Genomic DNA, 21,575 nt, shown 5'->3' with positions numbered 1-21,575 from the left:
CCAGAGTTACACGCAAAGGAAGGAAAACCAAGGCTCCAGATCCTATCGCTTTATTTCCAACATTTCCAACTTAAAACACAAAAAGCAAAAGGTAGCTGGTGCCAGGCGCTTTCTCATTCCGGGGGAGAGAAGTCCGTGTCCTTCCTCCGTCCCCAGAGCCTCCCTGGTGAGCCAGGGGGAAGCACAGTGTCTGGGGACTACAGGGCGCTACGCACACCCGCCTCTGCGCACAGCACTGAACTGACGCACTCGCTGCAGTGCGGATGAACGCGCAGACCCACATGGCTCATGTGAAATCCATCCTTCAACTCAACATCTGCACTGTACTTACTACATGCCCGTGTGTTTAAGGTACTGAGAACTGAAATTCAAATACAGAAGTTTAGTGGATTTGCTTTCCTTACAGAACAATTAATAGTGAGACTATTAACTAGAATTTAACAGCTAAAGCTACATCTATTAGACTAAGAGAGAAAGATTTTAAACTATTCCCTTGCATTGTTTTTAGCTGAATGCCACAATCCCTCACAGGCAGCAGAGTTTTGGAATATAAAGAATGTACAAAATACAGTATTCACTGCATGAGCTCAGCAGTAGCAAAAACACAGTTTAAAAAAGTCAAAAACATATAAAAATATTAGCCTGAAATGGCAAGTCTTCAACCACCAATCTGTGTAAAAATGTTTAAATAGGGATGTTACTCCAAAAATATATATTTATTCTAATATTTTTTTTTTTCTATTTGCAAGTTTATAAAGGCAAACACACACCTGCAATTGAGGTAGAAAAGCCTAATTTGCAAACTTTGGATTAAGAAAAATACCTTCCTATGTCTTAATAGCATCTTTTACAAAATACCAAATGAATTCTGTTTCAAAAATTATAATTCACATGTATTACTTTACAGAACTTAATTTAAAATACTGCAAATGTTTTTGTTAAGATACTTAGTCCTGACAATTATTTCACATTCAAAATACTGTACAGAGAAACCCAGAGTCACCATATATTACATAAAGGCTATGTATTTACATTTCCGAAGGCAGGTTCAGAAGTTCAGGGTAAGCAAGCTACTACGAATGGTGTCCCTTGAACAGCGCTGCGAATAACCTCTTACTTCAACTTGAAGGCAAATGCCATTCTCTTCCTGCAGTAAAACACACTCCACTGTCACTGTAACAGTGTTTATAAAACAAGACCGGCATTTTAAAATCAAACCCATAAACATGGAAAGTTCTTCTCAGGGCAATAATGAGACTGGCTTGCAGATTTTTAAGGGCTAGACATTTCCTATTTGAATGCAAAGTCTTAACATCTCTGTCTTTCCTCGTGTTGAATGCCATGGTTTGGAAATCATACTCGGGCTACAGTAAAAGACTGCCTACGTGGCTCCACAGTCCTGGCTCAGAACGGCGCTTACAGAAGCTCTCGGTGCGACGCGCGAGGGCCCCTGGGGTGCGGCGGGAGGTCAGTACACGTAGGGGACGATGCGGTAGGGCACGCGCTGGCAGTACTGGTCCCAGGCCACCCCGTACTTCCGCCTGCACTGGCGCTCGTCCCGGGCCTCGCGGTGCACGAGCAGCACGGCGAAGTACACCACGTAGAAGTAGGGCAGGGCGTGCTGGAAACCTGGGGGCGACGGGACAGCGTCAGTGTTGTGTTTACCAAACCGTACCCTAGCCAGTTGTTCTGCTTGCCCCAAACCAGCTCAGAAGGTCCCGCTGGGGGTGGCAGAGGCGGGATCTGAACTAAAAGATCATCAGATAAGTGTGATTAATCCTCTCTAACCACCCACTGTGGTCAGGGCGTTTGTCCTCCCGCTGGAGGCAAACCTCCCGCCGGCCCCTGGTGCTCAGTGGCGTGGGGCGGCCGAGCAGGCCAGGCTGGTAGAAGACAGATCGGCCTTCGCTGCTGCAGAGCAGTGTCCCAGTGTGTACACTGAGTCGGGGATAACAAGTGAAATTAACTCCCACATATGCTGCTTAGCCAAAAGCATCAGGCAGAGTTTAAAACTGCACATTTGCTTTTAGAAGTTTCAAGGAAAACTTCAGGCCCTGTGAGTCCCTAACTCCCCGCAGAAGCCAGAGGAACGAGGCCCCGCGTGTCCACAGACAGGGAGGAGCGTCTGCCCTGGGCTCTGCCCACGATGTCCCAATGAAGGACAGTCCTGTGGACGGAGTCAGGTGAGCGCTCCTGGTGCTTACCACACGGGAGGGACCAGGCCAAGGCCATGATGAGGTCGCCCAAGTAGTTGGGGTGGCGAACGAAGCCCCACCATCCGGAAACTAGAAGATTCTTTCCCGTTGAAGTATGAATGGTCTTTAAATCTATATGAAAATAAAAACACATTTGTAATGGCATGTCGGCAAATAGAGACATGATATTTATGCAACACAAATGCGATAAATATAAAACCAGTGCTTACGTGCAAGCTTTGGATCAGCGGGATTCTTGCGGAATGCATTTTTCTGAGCATTTGCACATCGGAAGATTACATATCCACAAACTGTAAATTTTTAAGAATTCATGTTAGCAGTTTCCCTTAGCCATTATTTCTGAGCTCTGAGGAAATTTAGCAAACGTCTCACACTGCTTCCATCCATAGCAGCCCACGTTACAGTGAAGCCAGGTCTGGAGCTAGGCTAATGAAGAACAGGCTGTCTGTGCTGTGAGTTACGCTGCCTGCCGGCTGCACATGAACACTTTGGTTCATTAAAACTCTAGCTCAGACTCAGTACCGCGTCTTGCACTTCAATACATGCCAAATCTCGCTGCAGTCCTACAAGTCGGTAGCTGTACTTCAGAATGCCCAAGCGAACAGTCCTGGCCTCTTACTGGCTATGAAAGTGGTAAACGATTCCTATGATTAGCTCACCTGTAACATACCTTCCCACAGGTCGACCTGGGTAAACCAAACCAGAATTTCCTCTTGTGCCAGGGCCCCAATTAGTGGCAGAACTAGCCCTACCTGAAGCTCAGTGCCCATCTCCTCGCCCGCCCTCTGGTGGAGGTAAGCGACAGTGTAGACCAGTGATGGCAAACCTATGACACGCGAACTCATTTTTTTGGTTGATTTTTCTTTGTTAAATGGCATTTAAATATATAAAATAAATATCACAAATATAAGTCTTTGTTTTACTATGGTTGCAAAGATCAAAAAATTTCTATATGTGACACGGCACCAGAGTTTAGTTAGGGTTTTTCAAAATGCTGACATGCCACGCTCAAAAGGTTCGCCATCACTGGTGTAGACAGATGGCCCTTAAAGCTCGTCCACACCACATCCCCCAGCTACTGCTCATTCTTCCCACACATTTCACCCACTAAAACTCAGACCGAACCCCATATCCTCCAGCGAGAAGGTCTCTCGACCAGTCCCTCTGTCCTTCCATGGGCCTCCTGCGAGCGTCTGCGTCTGTTTCCCCTGGTGGAAGGGAAGCCCTAAGAAGGCAGGACTCCTCTCCTCTCAGAGGTGCCACCAGAAAAAGAGTCATTACTAAAACAACCAGTTCACTGCCACGCAACGATATTTTGAATGTACCGTGCCTATAGATGCTTATGGCGTACAAAGGGTTAAATTTACAAGCAAACTGGTTGATATAAAAATTCCCTCTTTAGAACAAACTGATAGTTGCCAGATAGGAGGCAGGTTGGGGGGCCAGGTGAGGGGATGAAGCAGCACAAACTGGCAGTTAAGTCCTGGGATGTAAGGTAGCGCATGGGCATACAGTCCATAGTATGTCCTGGCTACCCCAGCGGCTATCAGGGGAACCCCTTCTGAAGGGCTAGGAATAGCTAATCACGCCCCCTGAATGTCCACTGTCAATAAAAAATCCTAAAGATCTCTCTCTAGTAGAGACCTATAAAGAACCTAAGCATGAGGCATCCATTCTCTTTGCAAACGCCTTACCACTCACCCGTCACAGCTCGCTTCCAATTGAGCTCATTACGGCCACTGAAAAGGGCGTGTCACACAAACACGGAGGCACAGGCACGCTGCGTTCGGAGCCCAGAGGGAAATGAACACTCACGTTTCAGAGCGACAATCAGAGCGGCCAGCGGCCAGGACACTTCGTTGGGATGGAGGACCAGGTAGAAGGCTTGGAGGCTGTAGACGAAGGGCACCCACACCAGGTCCCCGAAGGCCAGCATGAAGCCGAAGCCGTCGTGGATGATGTCCATGGTGGTCAGCACGGCCTCCTGCGGGCGAGGCGCGGGAAGGGAGGGTTGAAACAGAGCGTGGGGGCAAGTTTCTGTGTGTAAAGTATTCAAGTGACGTCTAGTTTAGAGTCGAATTCCTAAGGGGCTGGGGAGGGGGAGCCTGGGTTCCTGGCCTGCGTCTCCATCCCGTCCCTCTGACCCCGACACCACAGGGCTCCGAAATGCCTCGTGTGCCCCCACACCTCCGCCCAGGACACCCTCTCTGACCTCAGCTAAAGCTCCCCAGACCCGGGGCTTCCCCGAGGCTGCCACTCCTGCGGGCTGAGCGAGTGTGCCTGCACTGTGACCCCCGAGTCTCGCGCTCCCCCCCAGACTAGGAGGCAAACAGCCAGGACCCGTGGCTCCGCCTCACCCCCCAGCACCCTGCCTGTCTGCCACGGAGCCCGTGCTCAGGGATGTTTGCTGAAGGAGGAATGACATCGCCAGCTGCATGTTTCTAGTCCACAGGCACCAATGTCATTTCTAATCAGAATCTAACTTTTCGGTACATTTTCCACTTAAGGAAATAAGCTACCTGGCAACACGGCCACTTCTCATGGTAAATTAAGGAAGTGAATCCAACCCTTGAGCATTTGGTGAGCGTGAGCAGGTGGCCCTGGACGCCTGCAGACACCCACCATCTGCCTGTGTTCACCCCACATCGGCTCAGAGCACCCCAGGGACTGCCATCCCTCCATCCGGGGCACCGCCTCACTTGGTGTAGAAGCGAGGCCCAGCGGGCAGGTTACTCACCCACACACAGAGGCGTCTGCTTTTGAAACTAGTTACCTCATTCCAGAGCGCATCCACCACGTATAAGAGCTGGAAGCTGTTCACCAGAATCATCGCCAAGGACGGAGCAGCTCGGTGCTGTAACTTCATCTCAGCCAAAAGCATCACCAAGTTAATCACCACCTGAAACCAAAGGGCCAGAATCATCCCCAGGGCCCTCGGAGAAGGTCCTTAGCACCCACGGGGGGGCAGAGGGGCGACGCCAGCTTTCTCAGCCACCGCCATGGTGATGAGGCATGTCACCCGTGAACCCTGGACAGGGGCACTGAGAGGACAGAAGGTCGTGTCTGTGGTGGTCTTGCCCAAGTGCATCACTCCGACCATGAGGAAACACTGGGCCTGGCAGGGTGCTCAGCTGGCTGGAACATGGTCCCATACTCCAAAAGGCTGTGGGTTCGATTCCAGATCAGGACACATAAGGGAGGCAACCGATCAATGTTTCTCTCTCTCAAAATCAATAAAAACATATCCTCGGTGAGAATAAAAAAGGAGAAAGCACTGGACTAACCCAGTGAAAGGTCATCCTCAAGGGTCAAGGTCCAGGAGACAAGGAAAGACCAAAGCACAGTAACCAGAAGTGACTGGGGGCTGCATAGGATCCACAGAGCCAGGCCCGCGTGGGAACCTGTCCCAGTGGCTGTGCTGCCCGGATCATGGCTGTGGCTGTGCCAGATGCTAACACTGGGAAGTGGAGGAATGGATCTAAGGGGACTCTTTACTGTTGCAACTCTACGCGCCTGAAATACGTCTGTTCTTTTTCCTTACATGAATCCACCAACTCTACCTCTTTCCTACATAAATAGAAACAACTGTGAAAATAAACCCTTCTAAGGTTTAATAACCTGTACCAGGGCATCTTAACCTCTGGACTATATTCGCCGTAAGAAAATACTTTAAGTAGGCAGATTTAGGGAAAGCTGTAATTATTCCTAAAATATACCACCCACCGCTTCCTTAAAACTGTCTGTAATTCTAAGTCCAAGACCAATTGCACCACTGAACTGAAATTTTAAAAAAACCAAACACATACCCATCCGATCAGTCCCGGGCGCAGTTCACAAAAGTATTTGAGATCAAAAGTCCCGATCCGAGGGTTTAGCTCGCGGCCAATGAAGAAATCGTAGATGGCGTTTCCTGAGAAGGGACAGTCCTTGTTCACACAGCTTTTGGGCAACACCCTATTCCAGACCCAACTGTGAGGCTCTCACAGGCACAGCCGTCCTCCGCCCGGGTCCACTCCCCCCCCCCCCCCCCCCCCCCCCCCGAGCAGGAGGACCCGGGGCTGAGCAGCGGGGCGCCGGCCCCCTGGACCGTCCACCTGCCGCACAGCGTGGGGCCAGATCCCTGACTTTAAGGGAACTGAATACTTTTTAATGTAGCTTATAATGTTTCTAAATAAGCAACTTAATTTTCTGAAAGCTTAAATACTTTAGGTCAGAATCAACCAATTTGAAATCTCTTTGTTGTGCTGTTTTTTTAAAGGCTATTTATTACTTGGGACAAAATAATATTTGTCATAAATTATGACACTACTAACCTTTACTAAAATGTTACTATAATAAGTTACTAAAATGTCTTACTGTCATCAAGTGACTAAAGAAGGGAAGAGAAACAAGAAAGTATTAAGAAATATAGTTTAAGTTTCTTTTTTTTTTAAATTTTTTTCTCCATCTTTTTATTTGTCTTTATTTCTCTTCCCTGCCTATAAACTGAAGCTGGAAAGGCACTGTGCATAAGCCTGGGAGTGGGGGTGAGGGTGGGGTAAGGGTGAGGGGGTGCACTCCCCACACTGCTCACCAGAGCTGGCCGGAGACAGTTCCCCCCGGGGCGCACGCAGGCCCCGCGCGTAGAGATAAACACTCAGGCCGGCAGCAAACACGAGGGCCGCCAGTGCGAACTGAAGGAAATGGTGGTACACGAAGCAGAGGTCCACGCCCCAGAAGAGAGCGGCTCCCACGGCTGCCGACGTCAGGATGAAAGCATAGAACCCTTAAAAAAGGCAAGAACACCCACGTCAGCCCAGCATGCACGTGAGATGGCTCCCAGTACAGAAGAACACAAGGTTATTTTTAAAGTCCTAATTTCATTATTCAGGCCAAACATGCACAAACATGAACAGGCAATCTATACAGATGCCTGTCTCTCAGATAACTTCTCAAGTACTTTTACACGCTGGCTGCAGGTATGAACAGTTCACGTGCATGCCCTTCAGACCAGCGAGAGAGGCTACTGTTTACTGTTCTGGTGTAATCGACTCTGGGGGTTTACACTCAACACTTCTGAGCTTTAAGTCATTAATTTGAGTCTTAAAAAAATCACCATTTAGCCTGTACTGGAGTCTTCTTCCATCGGCCAGGGGTGTTCCTTCTACCACCTTGAAAGAAAAGAAACTGAATGTGAAATCTTAGAAACAGCACTAGTGTCATATGCTAGATGTCTTCTAACGTCCCTCAAACCTCTCGTCCCAGGAGGACTGCCTTTTGGCAGGGAAATTTGGCAACAGGTTTCAAATATCTTAACGGCAAACGCTTGGATGAAGCGAGCCCACCCTCAGGAGCTTGTCCTAAATATGCACCTGATAGTAACTGCTCCGTGTATGAGACCATCACAAGAGCCGCCCCACGTGGGTGGGCTGTAGGAACACCTGGAGGTTCAGCTCAAGCTCAGAATCTCCAGGGACAGCCCACTGCTCACACTGGCGTGGGGGGCCCTTTCCACCCGCTCTGGCCCATGCGCCAGCTGATGATACGCACTGATACCGACGTGCTCTGCCATTTACACACCTACGCTCCCCGACTTCGTCATTAACGGGATTCTGTTTCCTCCATAAGAGCCTGAGCACTTTGTTTTGGGACCACTCAGCTCCTCTCAGGCCCCGGGTGTCCAGGCCACAGGTACCTGAGAAACACACCACCTGAACGGGACGAGTTCAAGGGAAAAGCCCTCTTGTCCAATGGCAGCCACGTTTACCACCCAAAATAACTACTGAAAATTGCAAGAAATTTTAAACTGCCAAATACTAACATGGTATCATTTTCCGTGGGCTACACTCCTTTACCCTTTCATTAGCTATGAAAGGGCACCCAGGAGAAATGTAATACCGTTTCAGATCACAGGATTAGCAAAACCCCACATGCTAATTCCAACTGACACTTACCTATTAAAGGTGTCTCTCAAATACTGCCTTGGGTTTTCGGTTTCTATTTTTCTGTGTGTGTGTGTGTATATATATAGATAGATGATAGATAGGTAATGTAGGCATCAAAACTGCTTTTCTTAACAAATCTTATCTAGTTTGAGCTCACCTTACCGAAATTAATCTGAATTTGTGATTTTCACTGGAGAGGCTGAATGTCTATATCACAACAGTCCTCGCGACAGCCAAGGATGTGATGGTGAGATTCCAAATATTTAAGTCTGCAGCTCTAGTCCCGTCACTGGCATCCACCAGTCCTAGCAAACCTGATCCTTTGGTTTACAGACAGCTGGTACATTTGCAAAGCCCTAAGAACAAGATCTCTAGATGAATTATTTATTGCTTAGGGATCTCTTGTTCCTTTCAGTCTATCCAAGTCCTCTACTGAAAGAAGGAAAAACTACACTTAGCAACGAGGACAAATTTTAGACACTGCACGAGGCTGAAAGAACATTAAATGTTCCTGACGACAAATTTCAGAAAATCAGAAACTCATATTAAGAATAGCCTGGCTGGTGTTGCTCAGTGGTCGAGCATCGACCCATAAGCCACAGGTCAGCAGTTCAATTCCCAGTCAGGCACAGGCCTGGGTGGCAGGCTTGATCCCCATCACAGGGTGTGAAGGAGGCAGTCGATCGATGTTTCTCTTTCATCGACGTTTTTATCCCTCTCTCTAAAATCAATAAAAAGGTATTTTAAGAATATATTTAAAAAATAATAAGTAAAAAGTGCAGGCTGAATCCACTAAGCTCAGTAGCTTATCAACTGATCACTTTAAATCCTGTATCTGAAATAACTTTTACTGGGGGGGGATTTTTTTTAACCTCTACCATTAGGCTATTTTGCACAATAGTTTATCCTTTTCTACTTGGCTTGCAAAGTTACACAAGAAACCTCAATCCGAGTTTTAAGGTTCCACTTAATAGGCAGGTGTTACAGGGTTCAAGGGCAAAGGCTTACCAGACTAAGTGAGGGTCGCTGGGAGCGAGGACAGCTCTCAGCGCAGACCTGCCGTGACCTTGTGCACGTGAGCATGGAGAGGGAGGAAACGCAGGGCCCCGCCCCGCCCCGGCAGACACTTACCTTCCCGATCGGCAGCGAGTAGAACAAAGCCTGAACACAAAACCAGAGGAGGTAGGCCCCAAACACTCTGGCTTCCCACAGATCAGACAGAGCTGGCAGAGGAGGCGGGAAGTTCAGAAGACTGGGCTCCCTCTGCCTACACGTCAACAGCAACAGGAAGAGGAAGGCGGGCAGGCCGAGCATGATAAGAAACGCACCTGCAGACAATCAGGGAACATTCAAGGCTCAATTTCCAGCCCAGTGTTTTCTGTTGTTTTTCTTCAAGAATCATTTGGGTTTTTTAAGGCCAGAACTCTAGTCTGGCCAGCTGCTTGAAACCAATTTTCAGTGTATCATCAAAAAGCCCTAATCTCAAGAGGTTAATGGGGAGGGGTGCGGGGGAGGACCTATGTAATACTTTCAACAATAAAGATTTTTTTTAAAAAAAGCTCTAATCTGTATCATGTCCTGAGGGCAAGCGACCCTGGTCCCAAAGCAGTAACACAGCAGCTGCCCAGCACTGACAGCTCACACCCAAGCTCTAGAACACTGAAAACCCAGCAAATTAAGATCGGAACAGCCAACGATTATCAGCCTGGTCTTTAAAGCTTTGTAAGTTTCTAACAATTAAAACAGCATCACCTTCAGGTAACACGGCCAGAGTGGATGCTGGGCGCCATCTTTAATGGAGCAGCTAGACAACTTACAAGATCAAGCAAGGAAGCCATTTGCCAAGAAGAACTTTCCTCTCCTGGCTCGTAAAACTCCAGCACCGCCCACTTAATAACTCCAAGCCTCTGAGCACCTCAGATCTTTGACTCATAATCAACCCGCCTGGCAGGTGGGGCAGGCCCATGCCCCATCCCATGTCCACAGCCTCCCCCCTCCTGCCCACGCTGGGCCGTCACCGCAGGGCTGACGAGCAGATTTCCTTGTCCCTGATCGTCCACGCCAACCTTCCTTCTATCGCTTCTTTGATCAAAACCTAACAGATTGCTAAACATCTACAGCCACTCTGGCACCCTCTCTACTCCATTATAATCCTCAAAAATGCTCCCACCTGGCCAGCTGGTGTGGCTCAGTGTCAACCCGAGAACCAGTAGGTGGCCTGCAGGAGGCAGCCGATCAGTGACTCTCTCTCTCCCGCTCCCTCCTCTCTCTGAAATCAATAAAAGGCTCCCACCTCAGGCCTTTGGACCTGCTGTTCCTTTTTTTTTTTTTTAATCTTTATTGTTGACCTCTTGTAGCCTGCCCCCCGCCACCGCCCGCCTTCACCACCCTATTGTCTGTGTCCTGTGGGTTATGGGTTACAGGTTATGCCCATATGCACACAAAATCTTTGTTGATCTCGTCCCGCCCACCTCCCTCATTCATCCCCACCCCACCCCACCCCACCCCCCGCCTTCCCTCCTCCCTGGGCTCCCACCTGGCTCTTTGCCTGGCCCGCTTCAGATCTTCAGAGAAAGGCCTTTCCTGTTCACTTTATCACAACTCCCGCTGGCCCGGCCCCCGGCCCCCGCTCAGCCCGGCTCTGACACCTACCAGGGACTCCTCCGAACTCCAAGTCCTTCGTCTGTGTGGCTGTCACGTCCCAGGTTCTCAACAATGTAGGTCCTTTCGTAACGATTCTTTCTTCCTCTAAGTCTGTTTTTTTAAATTTGCTCTCTTCTCTTCTTGGACGAAGGCTGTGCTGTGTAGACGTGTAACTACTTTCTTGTGACAAAGGGAATTGTTCCTGGTTAAAAAGTAAAAGGCACTAATTATCTGTAATCAGTCGTTATCATTAATGCTACCACATTAACTAACTCAGCAGCGCAATATAGCCATAAACTAATAAGGATAAATTCATTAAATTATATTCAGTCCCAATGGGAAAAGATGGAAGAGGTACTGTGGCTTTCAACGCGCTTCCTTAGGGAAGGTCCCTTAACCAGAGGCCGAGGCGAGGTGAGCCGGTACCTGCGCGCTCCCGTGCGGCACGGCGTTCCGCGCTCGCTGCTCTGGCTCCCCGTTGTGCCGGCTGATGCTATTTCCGAACGGCTTCTAAAGTGAAGGACATAAAGCATTTTAACCACATGAGCCGTAACTTATTAAAAAGTAACCTGATGGCAAATCTTGACTGTTGTGGTAAATAAAGCCAACGATTTTCACAGCTTTCATTGTGAAGAATTCAGGATACTGTTGTTAAAAAGGAAAAGGAGTAAAACTGCTAGAATTTCCCCATCTTCAAAAGACTGGATTTTACAGTACAGATTCCACATAAGTTCTTTGGTCTTTTAAGCATAATTAGACTCAATGTTATCATTTCATTGTTCAATAACAAATATGCTAATATTTACTATGAGAGTTAGAGAAGTAAAAATTGGCCAATTATTTCATGAAGTGGTTTTAAAAAATGATGAGAAGACATTCACTGCCCCCAAAATAGCCCGTAATGGGAAGGTAAGAAATAGTGGGCAAAGTATTGCAAAAGATACAACAAGAACAAGGAAGAGGTGATGTTCAAAGCCACATGCAGCTTACGTCCGGTCTTCCCGGTGCCACGCCCCATCCTCCATGCCATGGTGCGGGCACGGGGGGGGCAGGGCTACAAGGGATCACTGTGAAATCCCGTGGCCACTAAGTTCTAAAAATGAGAACGCGGAAGTGGCCCCCAGCGCCTGCTCCTTCACCTGCGCCCTGACCAGCAATATCAGAGAGCCACTGATGGAATGGTCCGACTCACGAGTAATTCTCAACACGCAAGTTAAGATGGTGAGTGGAAAATCTGTGACAATGATATTGGCAAAAGAAGTTATAACAATACCCAGAATGAGAAAATGGGCAGGCATACACTACCGATGCTGGTACGCACTGTCTTGAAGTGATTTGGCAAAAGCCTCAAATCTGCTCTATCCATCTGACGTAGCAAAGGAAGTATCAGACGTTGCATAAGAATACTTTGTTTATAATAGTGAAAATTTAAACAGAAAAAGCTGAATGTCCACCAATAAGGGAGCTGAATTTAACAATTCTGTTACATACATGTAACATGGTGTAATCCAAACAATACCATAAAAAATGACGTGGAAATCCTAATGCAGAGGTTATTGCTAATTTCCAAAAGTTTTTAAATCTGGCTACAAAACAGTATGTACATATGCTATTTTTTAAGGCTATTAAAAATCTATGAGCATTTTATCCATAAAAGGTAACAATAAATGAATAAATGAAAAATTACCTTCATTCAATTCTTTTTACTTAAAAATAATTTGTTGGGTCCACTATCTAAAATGTTCATTGTACAAGATCCTTATAGGCCCACATACCCTGAGGGTTCCAAGCTTGGACTTTTAAAGTAAATCCATTAAAACAATCTTTGAAAGGAAAAGCGATCGAGTATATAAATGCCAAGGGGGCCAGAATATATTCATTTTATACCTGAGCTTTTATAAGCTATAAAAACTTAACTCAGTTCAAACTACAATCTATGTCTATTACATACTTAAAAACTGCTTTTTAAAAACACAATATTGCCCAGCCGGTGTGGCTCAGTGGTTGAGCATCGACCTATGAACCAAGAGGTCACAGGTTCCATTCCTGCTCAGGGCAAATGCCCAGGTTGTGGGCTCGATCCCCAGTCGGGGGTGTGCAGGAGGCAACCGATCGATATTTCTCTATCCTCCTTCTCTCTCTAAAATCAGTATTTTTTAAAAGCATATTAAGAAAAACACATACACAGTATTAAATAGCAGTCTTATAACTTAAAAACATTCTTTTTCATTGGCACTTAAAGGTTTTGTACCTTCTATTCCAAACATTCTTTTTTTTTATGAAATCTGCCATAATCATTACCTTAGAATTTGATGTTTCACTGACATTTTCATATTATTAACTGCAAATAATATGAGTGACCAGATCCGCAAAGGGAATTCGGAGTTTGGACAGAGTAAACACTGTGTAAGGATAAAGATGTCCCGGAGGCGTGCACACATACCAATACCAGTGGAGTCAACTTCACTTCCAACACTTCCTTCTTCATTTCCTTGATGTCCACATGGTGTGAGGCAGAGGCGGACCGGCGGGAACCCTTAGCTGCTCGGCCGGGGGAGCGGGAGCGGCCGGGGGAGCGGGAGCGCGACCTTGACCGACTCCCTCGTCGTCTGGACGGAGAGCTGGAAGTTGAGCCACTTTTCCTTTGCCTAAAGGAACCTAAAGGCTGGAGGGGGAGCAGACGTCATACCACATGCAGACACACCCACATTCCAGAGGCAGCAGAGGCCATCACTGGTTCCATGAACGCTAACACCAGCCGGGAAATGCCGGGGCCTGAGACGGCTGACGAGCCAACGAGGATGCTGCTCTAATGACCCCTCTCTCAGGAGACAAATGCAGCCTTTCCTCTCCCGATTCTTCTTTGAAGCGTTGCCGGAAATGACTGTGTTTAAACCAACTAGCTGTACGTTTCCCCAAGAACAGAGACAAGAAGGGTTACAATGACACTGATTAAAGCTGAGATGATGGGCAAAAGAAACCTGCACACAAACAATAGCGGGAAGAGTAGCCCCAGTTTCACTCGGAACAACACCCACAGGCAGACCTCGGAAATGAGTGCAGCTTGGATTCCTTATGACGCTTCACCTGCCCTCGCCGGGGTTCCCAGGGCCCCAGACCTGGGAAGGCAAACTTCCCGGCCAATCCCTCCCCCCTGTTTCGGGTGGCCCCGGGTGAAGCGTGGCTGTCCGATTTTTAACTGGTCGCAAACAAAATCAAAAGGAGACTTGGTGACACGTGAGCATGCTCTGAAGTTCCCATTCCAGGGTCGGGAAATCAAGTTTAGTTGGTGCACAGCCATGCCCGCTCCCCTCCGGCTGCCTGGAGCTGCTCCGCATGCGGACACAACAAGCCCAAAAGCCTGGGATAGCCACTGTCTGTCCCTTTATTCAGAAGCTTTGCAGGCGCCGAAACCGGTTTGGCTCAGTGGATAGAGCGTCGGCCTGCGGACTGAAGGGTCCCAGGTTCAATTCCGGTCAAGGGCATGTACCTGGGTTGTGGGCACATCCCCAGTGGGAGATGTGCAGGAGGCAGCTGATCGATGTTTCTATCTCATCGATGTTTCTAACTCTCTATCTCTCTTCCTTCCTCTCTGTAAAAAAAATCAATAAAATATATTTAACAAAAACAAACAAACAAACAAAAAAAACACAAAAGCTTTGCAGGCCCTGCCCTGAGCGCTCACGCTATGGTGCCAAGGCTATGGGTGCAAACAAGGAACGGAAATGCAAATAGGTGTGTAGAAATTTTTATAGCATTTTGACAAAGGAATTTTATATCTGTTGAACCCAATAATAAAAAGAACTTATTTCATACATCTTTTTCCTTTGTAAGTACTTCTACGTCACGGATCGGGTATCTTAAGGCCCAGGCCCTCACCAGATAGGGTGAAGAGGCCAGACTCAAATCTAATGAATGTCACTCTCCTGATTGAATCCCGTGTTCGGGATGAAGCCCTAACCCCTCCAGTTCTGACGCCACCTCCGCTGTGCCTCGCCCCCCACACCCTGGCAGCACCTGGCTGTGTCCCCCAGCCAGGCCTCTGGCCTGCTGCCCTCTGCGGAGCCCCCCCCCTACCCCCCCCCAGCTTCCTATTCTGTCTCAGCACTCGGCTCAGGGGCCACACCTCGAGGAGCCTTCCCTAACCCCCCAAATGCCTGTCACCCCACGGATGAAACCAGGACCGACCCGGGAAGCATCGCCTTCTCCAGTGGCCGGGCACCTTCTCAGGAACAGGGCGCTGTCTCACTCATACGTTCCCGGAGCCAAAACAGGATCTGACCCAGCGCAGCAGCGCGACCCTGCGCCTTCACACGGAGCCAGAACTGACGGCTCTAACCTCAAAACCACACCTACAGTCAGTTACCGCCCCCCCCTCCCCCGCCAACCTCCCCCCCAGTATAAACACGCACGGTGACTCAGAGGAGCGCTTACCTTGATGTCACTTTCCTTCAACTCCAGCTCCGTTCCGTCCTTGTATTTGACCGTGTAAAGCTGGGACTTGCTGTCATGGCTCAGAATCTCCACCTCATAATACAGTGAACTCCCAGGCCATCGGCCTCTTACCATCTCACCGTCGGCGAATTTCCTACTTGGCATTTTTGCAAATCAGTCTGAACAGTTTTAAAGATAAAAAAGGGGGAGTCAGTGCAATACACACTTACATTTGTCCTTTTTTTTTTTCTCAGATCGGACACTAAAACACAACTCTCCAAAACTTTAACTGGTCAAGATTTTAGGGTCAAAAAGATCATTGGAGGGGAGGGTGTGCCCCCCCCCCCTTATTTTAAAGGTGAGATACGAAAGCTAAAGGAATGTGAACTGTTTTGTCGAGTCAGCACAGTACAGAAGAGGCCCTTCTGCCTGTTGTGTCTCCCTGGGAATCACTTCACACAGGACAACTCAGTCCCTAGGGCCCGTGTGACACTCAGCAGTAACACACCACATGGCTGCCTATGCGAAACGCTATCACCTCCGGTGACCACATTACCTGCCAATCAACAAGGCACACTCTCACAAAGGATCCATTTTCTGATTTATAAATTTGTATCTGGTCATACAAAGACTTAAAAAATATATTCGGTTTTTAAATATAATTACCTTCATTAAAAACAACAAACCATGAAACAGACTGTCTAGAAAAATCAAGGATGTATAATTAGCATTATTATAACCCAGTGATGGCAAACCTATGACACGCGTGTCAGAGGTGACACGCAAACTTATTTTCTTGGCTGATTTTTCTTTGTTAAATGGCATTTAAGTATATAAAATAAATATCAAAAATATAAGTCTTTGTTTTACTATGGTTGCAAATATCAAAAAATTTCTCTATGTGACACGGCACCAGAGTTAAGTTAGGGTTTTTCAAAATGCTGACACGCCGAGTTCAAAAGGTTCGCCATCACTGTTATAACCCATAACAGGGAGAAAAAAATTCCAAATCTATAATGAACAGCAAATTTGGGGGGCCTTTCTTTCAAGTTTTCAGGTCTTGCAGCTGAAGTTCCAAATGCATACCGAGTCACGGCCAACCTCATACCCGGGCTGGTGCACACCTGGCCTTTATCCCGTTACAACATGCTTCGCCACTGAACCAAAACACGGCCCACAAAGCCTTGTATGAACACTCAGAAGCCACAGCAACCTACAGAAACTGCTACTTACATGAGGCCTGTCTGCCGCCCTTTTCTAGACATCAGCTGACCGCTGGGCGCCCCAGCTCTCAGGTAGTAAACTTCTCCCTCCTGCCCAGCAGATTCACACCGTGCCCCTGACCTCCAACACCAACCACACTAGCTGGGCCGAAGCTAAGAAGCAGGCGGTTACCATGGAGACGTCTCCCCCTAAATCACCTTCTTCTCACCAACTAAGCAACCGCCGACATACCACCTGAGCATAACATGCATGCTTACCCAGCTCCGGCAAAGAGCGGATTCTGTAACAAGAACAACATTCGAGAACTTCTGAAGGCTGTGGAGTTCGGAAAGGAGAACGTTACCCTCCCCAAGAAAACACTCTTTCATAAGCACCGTGTTTCTGCAGTTAATCACCTGAGAAAGAACTTAATAAGCTTCACTCCTTGAGAAAGATAGCAGCGAGGTTGGGAGATGAAAGGAAACACAACTGCTTATCTGGGGATTAGAGGGTGTCAGTTCATTCGCACGTCAGGTAATGGACAGCTTTCTTCCCAGCGCCTGCCCAGATAGCGAGATAGCGAGATGGCTGGGGGGTGATGATGAATGGGCTTGGGCCTGGGGCCCAGGGCAGAGGAGCCCAGCTCTGGGGACCAAGTCCCATCTGGCTGAGGAGTCACCAGGGGGCCCTGGGGGGGCAGGGGCAGCGGACACCTTGGGGCAGGGAGGAGGGGCACAAAAAAGGAAGGTGACAACAGCAAGCTGTGCCTATTTCAACACGTAGCGTGAGCCTCCAAGTTCCAGGAAAGAGGAAGGAAATGTGCCCTCCTCCTCTCTTCTCTGCACCCCGCTTCTCCCTGGGCCCCCCCAAAATCACACCCCTGTGACCGATACCAGTTCTCCAAGGCCGGCCCGCCAGGGGTGAGAGAAGGCAGCCACATCTTTCTACGTAAAGATGCCACTTAAATTTCAAACAACTCTGTCAACTTCTGAAACGGCCCTGAGCAGCTCCTGTACCTTTCAGAGACCATACTGGCATCTTCCCGTGACCGATTAAATATTTGGGGTTAAACAAAATATCTAATGGACACTTGGCAGGTCTCTAAGCTCATTTAAAAAAAAAAATTTAATAACTGGGACTTGAGAGCGATGTCCCACACGGTGGCTGAAAGAGAAAAGGCAAACCAGCCGGCCTGACGAAACCAGCGTCTTACAAACGTTCCCAAAGATGAAAGCAGCAACAGCACCCCCGCCCCCGCCCCCACTGGCACAGGACCCACGCACGGCGGTCAGAGGTGAGGATACGGCGCAATCACACCCTAACACCCAGGCCGGAGGGAACTGGCCAGGAAGGACACCCACATACCATCCAGCATATCATCCATCCTATCATCCATTGGGAACTCCCCGAAGGGAGGCCAGAGACGCGCCAAGAGGCTGCCCTGGAGGTGTGTGAGCCAAGTGTGTCCAGAAAAACTCTGCTCACCCCCCCCCCCCCCCCCCCCCGCAGCGGTGGAAACAGGAGACCCTCGCTCAGGCTCCCGGCTTGCTACCTTCATGTCCATCCGGCCCCAACAGGTTACTACTCATCAACCCCACAGCGGGCTGCTTTCCTCTGCTGATCAGAGGAATACCCGGGGTCTCTAGTCATCTCTCCTTCACTTCTCCAAATTAGTCTAAACCAGTGGTTCTCAACCTGTGGGTCGCGACCCCTTTGGCGGTCAAACGACCCTTTCACTGGGGTCGCCTAAGACCAACCTGCAGATAAGGTATTTGCATGACGAGTCATAACAGTAGCAACATGACAGTCATGAAGTAGCCACGAAAATAATGTTATGGTTGGGGGTCAGCACATGAGGAGCTGTATTTAAAAGGCCGGAAGGTTGAGAACCACTGGAAACCGGGAAGTTCAAGTGGAGTCTGACAGCTTCCCCTCAACCCGGGAGCCCAAGGCGGGCCACCAGGTAAACCCCCAGCAGGAACCACCCCAAACCCCCCCACCCCCCAAACCCCGCCTTGCTCCGTGTCCCCAGCTCGGGATGCAAAGAAAGGCCACCTCCTGGCTGCAAAGTTGCAGAAGGGCCTGGCTTTCCCCCCGTGAGAAATAAAAACGGAAAGTAAGAAACCTTCCCCTCCTACTCACTCCCTTCCCCTCCTCGCTAGCCATCCCTGGACGCGGGGCTCAGTCTCACTTAGGGTGCCCTCCCGCAGCCCCCCATCCTGTCCTTTGCGGGACTTTGCTACCAAGTGTGGTTACAGATTCGCTCGTGTTTGTTATTTGCCAGGTCCCCAGGGCTCGGGGCAGCCGGCCCCCGCCCCGGCTCCCGCAGCAGGTGACACGCACGCACGCACACAGGCTCCCGGCTGCACCCTCGGGTCGCCCGGGCGCTGTCCAGTGTCACCCAGCCTGACCGCCCTGCAGCTCGTGCATGCAAACAGGCCCCGGTGCAATCGAGCGCGTCCTCGGGGCCCCTGGAGGCTGCTACAGGGTGTCGCTCTGGAAGTTTTAAACGCGTTAAAATTTAAATAAAAACAACAACACGGAACTGAGCTTTGGTAGCAGCGCGCCCACCTGCCTAACGATCCGTTTCTGGGCTGCGCGGAAACACCTGGCGAGAGCGCGCCGCACAGGCGAGCGGGCCGGGCCGAGCACGACCCTCGGGGCCATGGCGACCCGACCAGCGCGAGGGCGTCCCCCCCCCGGTCCCCCCCGTCCCCGTCCGCCGGGGCCGCGCCTGCCCCGCTCCCCACGGGCAGGACCCGCCGAGCCACCAAGTTACCCGTCAAACAGGCTCTCGGAGCGGACCTGGGGGGGGCGGGAGGGGGAGCCGTAGCTGCAGGGCGGGGGCAGGGGGCCGGGAGCCGGGAACCGACGCCCCAAAACCTCCCCAACCAACATCCCTTTTACACCGACGCGGCGCGTCCAAAATGGAGGGAAACGTCCCCAAGTTGAACCCGGCAGCTCCATTTCCGCAACCCGCCGGGCTGGGCCGCGCACGGCTCCGGCCCCGCCAGCAGCGGCCCCGAGCGACCCGGAGGAGGGGAGGGAGGGAGAGGGCGAGGCCGCGGCCCAGGCCCAGCGCCCGGGACCCCCGCCCCCCGCCGCGCCCGCCCGCCCGCCCCCCGGGAGGCCGCCCCGCAGGGAGCGGGGCGGGGTGGGGGCGCTCACCTGCGCCGGGTCCCGCGGGGACACGCACGACTCCGCGAGAGCCGCCGAGCTGCTACCCTGCGGCAGTTCCGCGCGCGCGACGCCGCCCGCCCCCCGCGCTCTCGCGTCCCCGCGGCCCCGGGCGCGCGCTCTTCGCCCCGCCCCTCCTCGCCCCGCCCACCGGGGGGCCTCCGAGGCTCCCATTGGCTCCTCGTGTTTTTGAATAGTCCCCGGCGCTGGGGATTGGCCGTGCGCCGTGGCGCGTCCGCCCCGCCCCGCGAGGAGCCCGAAGGCGGCGGGAGAGGCGCCCGGCGGGTCCGCCCAGGTGCCGCCCAGGGCGTCTGGCGGCCGCGCCTTATCTCGGCGGCGCAGGGGCCCTCGCGCTCCCCGCCCGCCCGTTCCCGCCACTCGGTGGCTGGGCGCGAGAGAGAATAAAAAGCTGCAAAGAAGACTTAATTCCTAGAGTGACCACTCCCGGTGCTTTTCGTTAAAACGCCAGCCGTGCGCTCCTTACCCGGTTCCATCCCCCAGCACCTGCGGGCCGAGCTGCGGCTCCGGAGGCGTCGGTGGCGGCAGCTTGGGTAGAAACCGATCTGGGGCCCAGTGGGCGGGAGGGGACCCGGAAGGAGGGTCCGAGGGCCCCCCACAGCTCGCAGGGCGCCCACGAGGATTGCTGAAAGGAGGGGGGCTGATGTTCAGGGGAGCCCCCGCCGAGATGCGGTAAGGAAACGCTCCGTAACGCAGCAGGGCACCGGCAACCCCGCGCCTCCTGGCGCACCGAGGTGCCATTCCACCTGCTCCCTGCCCGCACGTCTGGGTTTCGCATTGGCCTCGAACAAGCTGAGTCACTCATTACGCGGCGAACTGCGGCTCTGCCCGCCCTGGGTCCTGACCCTCGAGGTGTCATGGGGTAGTTGGTTTCCTTCCGTTGAGAGTTTAAAGCCAGCCCAGGGCAGTTCCCCAATTTGCAGCGCGGTTGTAATCAAAGTCATTTCTTGCCCCAACTAACTACCAGGTTCCCCTAACTTAGCAGGTAAAAGTTAAGAGAATGGCCCTAACCGGTGTGGCTCAGTGGATAGAGCGTCGGCCTGTGGACTGAAGGGTCCCGGGTTCGATTCCGGTCAAGGCATGTACCTTGGTTGCAGGCACATCCCCAGTAGGGGGTGTGCAGGAGGCAGCTGATCGATGTTTCTAATTCTCTATCCCTCTCCCTTCCTCTCTCTAAAAAAATCAATAAAATATATATTTTTTAAAAAGTTAAGAGAATGTCTATGTTGGAAGCACTAGCCGTTCAGTTGTAATAACAAGCTGGCTTCTGCATTTTTATAGTCCAGCGTCAGGTGGAAGAGCTCTTAGGCTCTTGGTTACAACGACAAAATGACCAGAAATACAAAAAAAAAAAAAGAATCGAGTACATTTGTTCTTGGTCATTCACACCCACTATGCATGCGTTCATCCCAGCCTCTCCAGAGAGCAAATTCTGACTTCCAATTGTCCTGGGTGGCAACCTGAGCTACAGAAATGCACACCTACCTCACTTCAAGGTCAGAAAGCCGACCTGGTTTTTGGCAAAGGCCAGAGCCTGAATCGCCGTAACCCCTAACAGTGGTTCTCAACCTTCTGGCCCTTTAAATACAGTTCCTCATGTTGTGACCCCCAACCATAAAATTATTTTCGTTGCTACTTCATCACTGTCATGTTGCTACTGTGATGAATCGTCATGTAAATATCTGATATGCAGGATGATCTTAGGCGACCCCTGTGAAAGGGTCGTTCGACCGTCAAAGGGACCGCGACCCACAGGTTGAGAACCGCTGCTAGGATAAGGTACTATTAACGCTACCTCTTTTTTTTTTTTCTTTTTTGCAGCAAATGACATCGAAATGAGAACACTCTACAGTACCAGGTCCATGGGGACCTAAAGTAGTTACCATCCCTAAAGGCCGAGCAATGCTACTGTATGTTATTCTTTTCTCATACATTCTACCCAGATACAAAATTTCACTGG

The 21,575-nt window shown here is 50.4% G+C and overlaps 1 protein-coding gene across 4 annotated transcripts; it reads right to left on the bottom strand.

The window, feature by feature from the left end:
- Positions 1-34: 34 nt before the first annotated feature.
- Positions 35-19,708, bottom strand: LBR (lamin B receptor). Of its 4 annotated transcripts, XM_036354732.1 has the most exons (14): positions 19,589-19,708; positions 15,218-15,396; positions 13,227-13,448; positions 11,210-11,293; positions 10,793-10,985; positions 9,272-9,468; positions 7,312-7,366; positions 6,790-6,981; positions 6,023-6,126; positions 4,990-5,115; positions 4,032-4,200; positions 2,426-2,506; positions 2,205-2,327; positions 1,469-1,629 (listed from the first exon to the last, which is right to left on the bottom strand). In XM_036354732.1, exons 2-14 carry the CDS (start codon positions 15,380-15,382, stop codon positions 1,469-1,471), a joined length of 1,872 nt encoding a protein of 623 aa, XP_036210625.1. In that variant the 5' UTR covers positions 15,383-15,396; positions 19,589-19,708. The 4 variants fall into 4 exon arrangements, with proteins under 4 accessions (XP_036210626.1, XP_036210625.1, XP_036210627.1 ...); XM_036354733.1 differs by lacking the exon at positions 19,589-19,708 and having other exon boundaries at positions 35-1,629; positions 15,218-15,382; XM_036354734.1 differs by lacking the exon at positions 11,210-11,293.
- Positions 19,709-21,575: the final 1,867 nt, after the last annotated feature.

This window comes from Myotis myotis, unplaced genomic scaffold (genome assembly GCF_014108235.1).
Source record: "Myotis myotis isolate mMyoMyo1 unplaced genomic scaffold, mMyoMyo1.p scaffold_m19_p_21, whole genome shotgun sequence".
NCBI lineage: Eukaryota > Metazoa > Chordata > Mammalia > Chiroptera > Vespertilionidae > Myotis > Myotis myotis.
Note: the sequence above shows the minus strand (reverse complement) of the source record. Positions and strands in the feature narration are given on the sequence as shown.

Bases quoted from the DNA above. Each gene is read 5' to 3' on its own strand.
- LBR (XM_036354732.1), bottom strand. From the start codon at position 15,382: ATGCCAAGTAGGAAATTCGCCGACGGTGAGATGGTAAGAGGCCGATGG. The intron at 10,986-11,209 runs GTACCGGCTCAC...CTTTTTAACCAG, and splicing joins TGCCGCACGGGAGCGCGCAG to GAACAATTCCCTTTGTCACA. The intron at 1,630-2,204 runs GTAAGCACCAGG...CGTCGCCCCCAG, and splicing joins GGCCTGGTCCCTCCCGTGTG to GTTTCCAGCACGCCCTGCCC.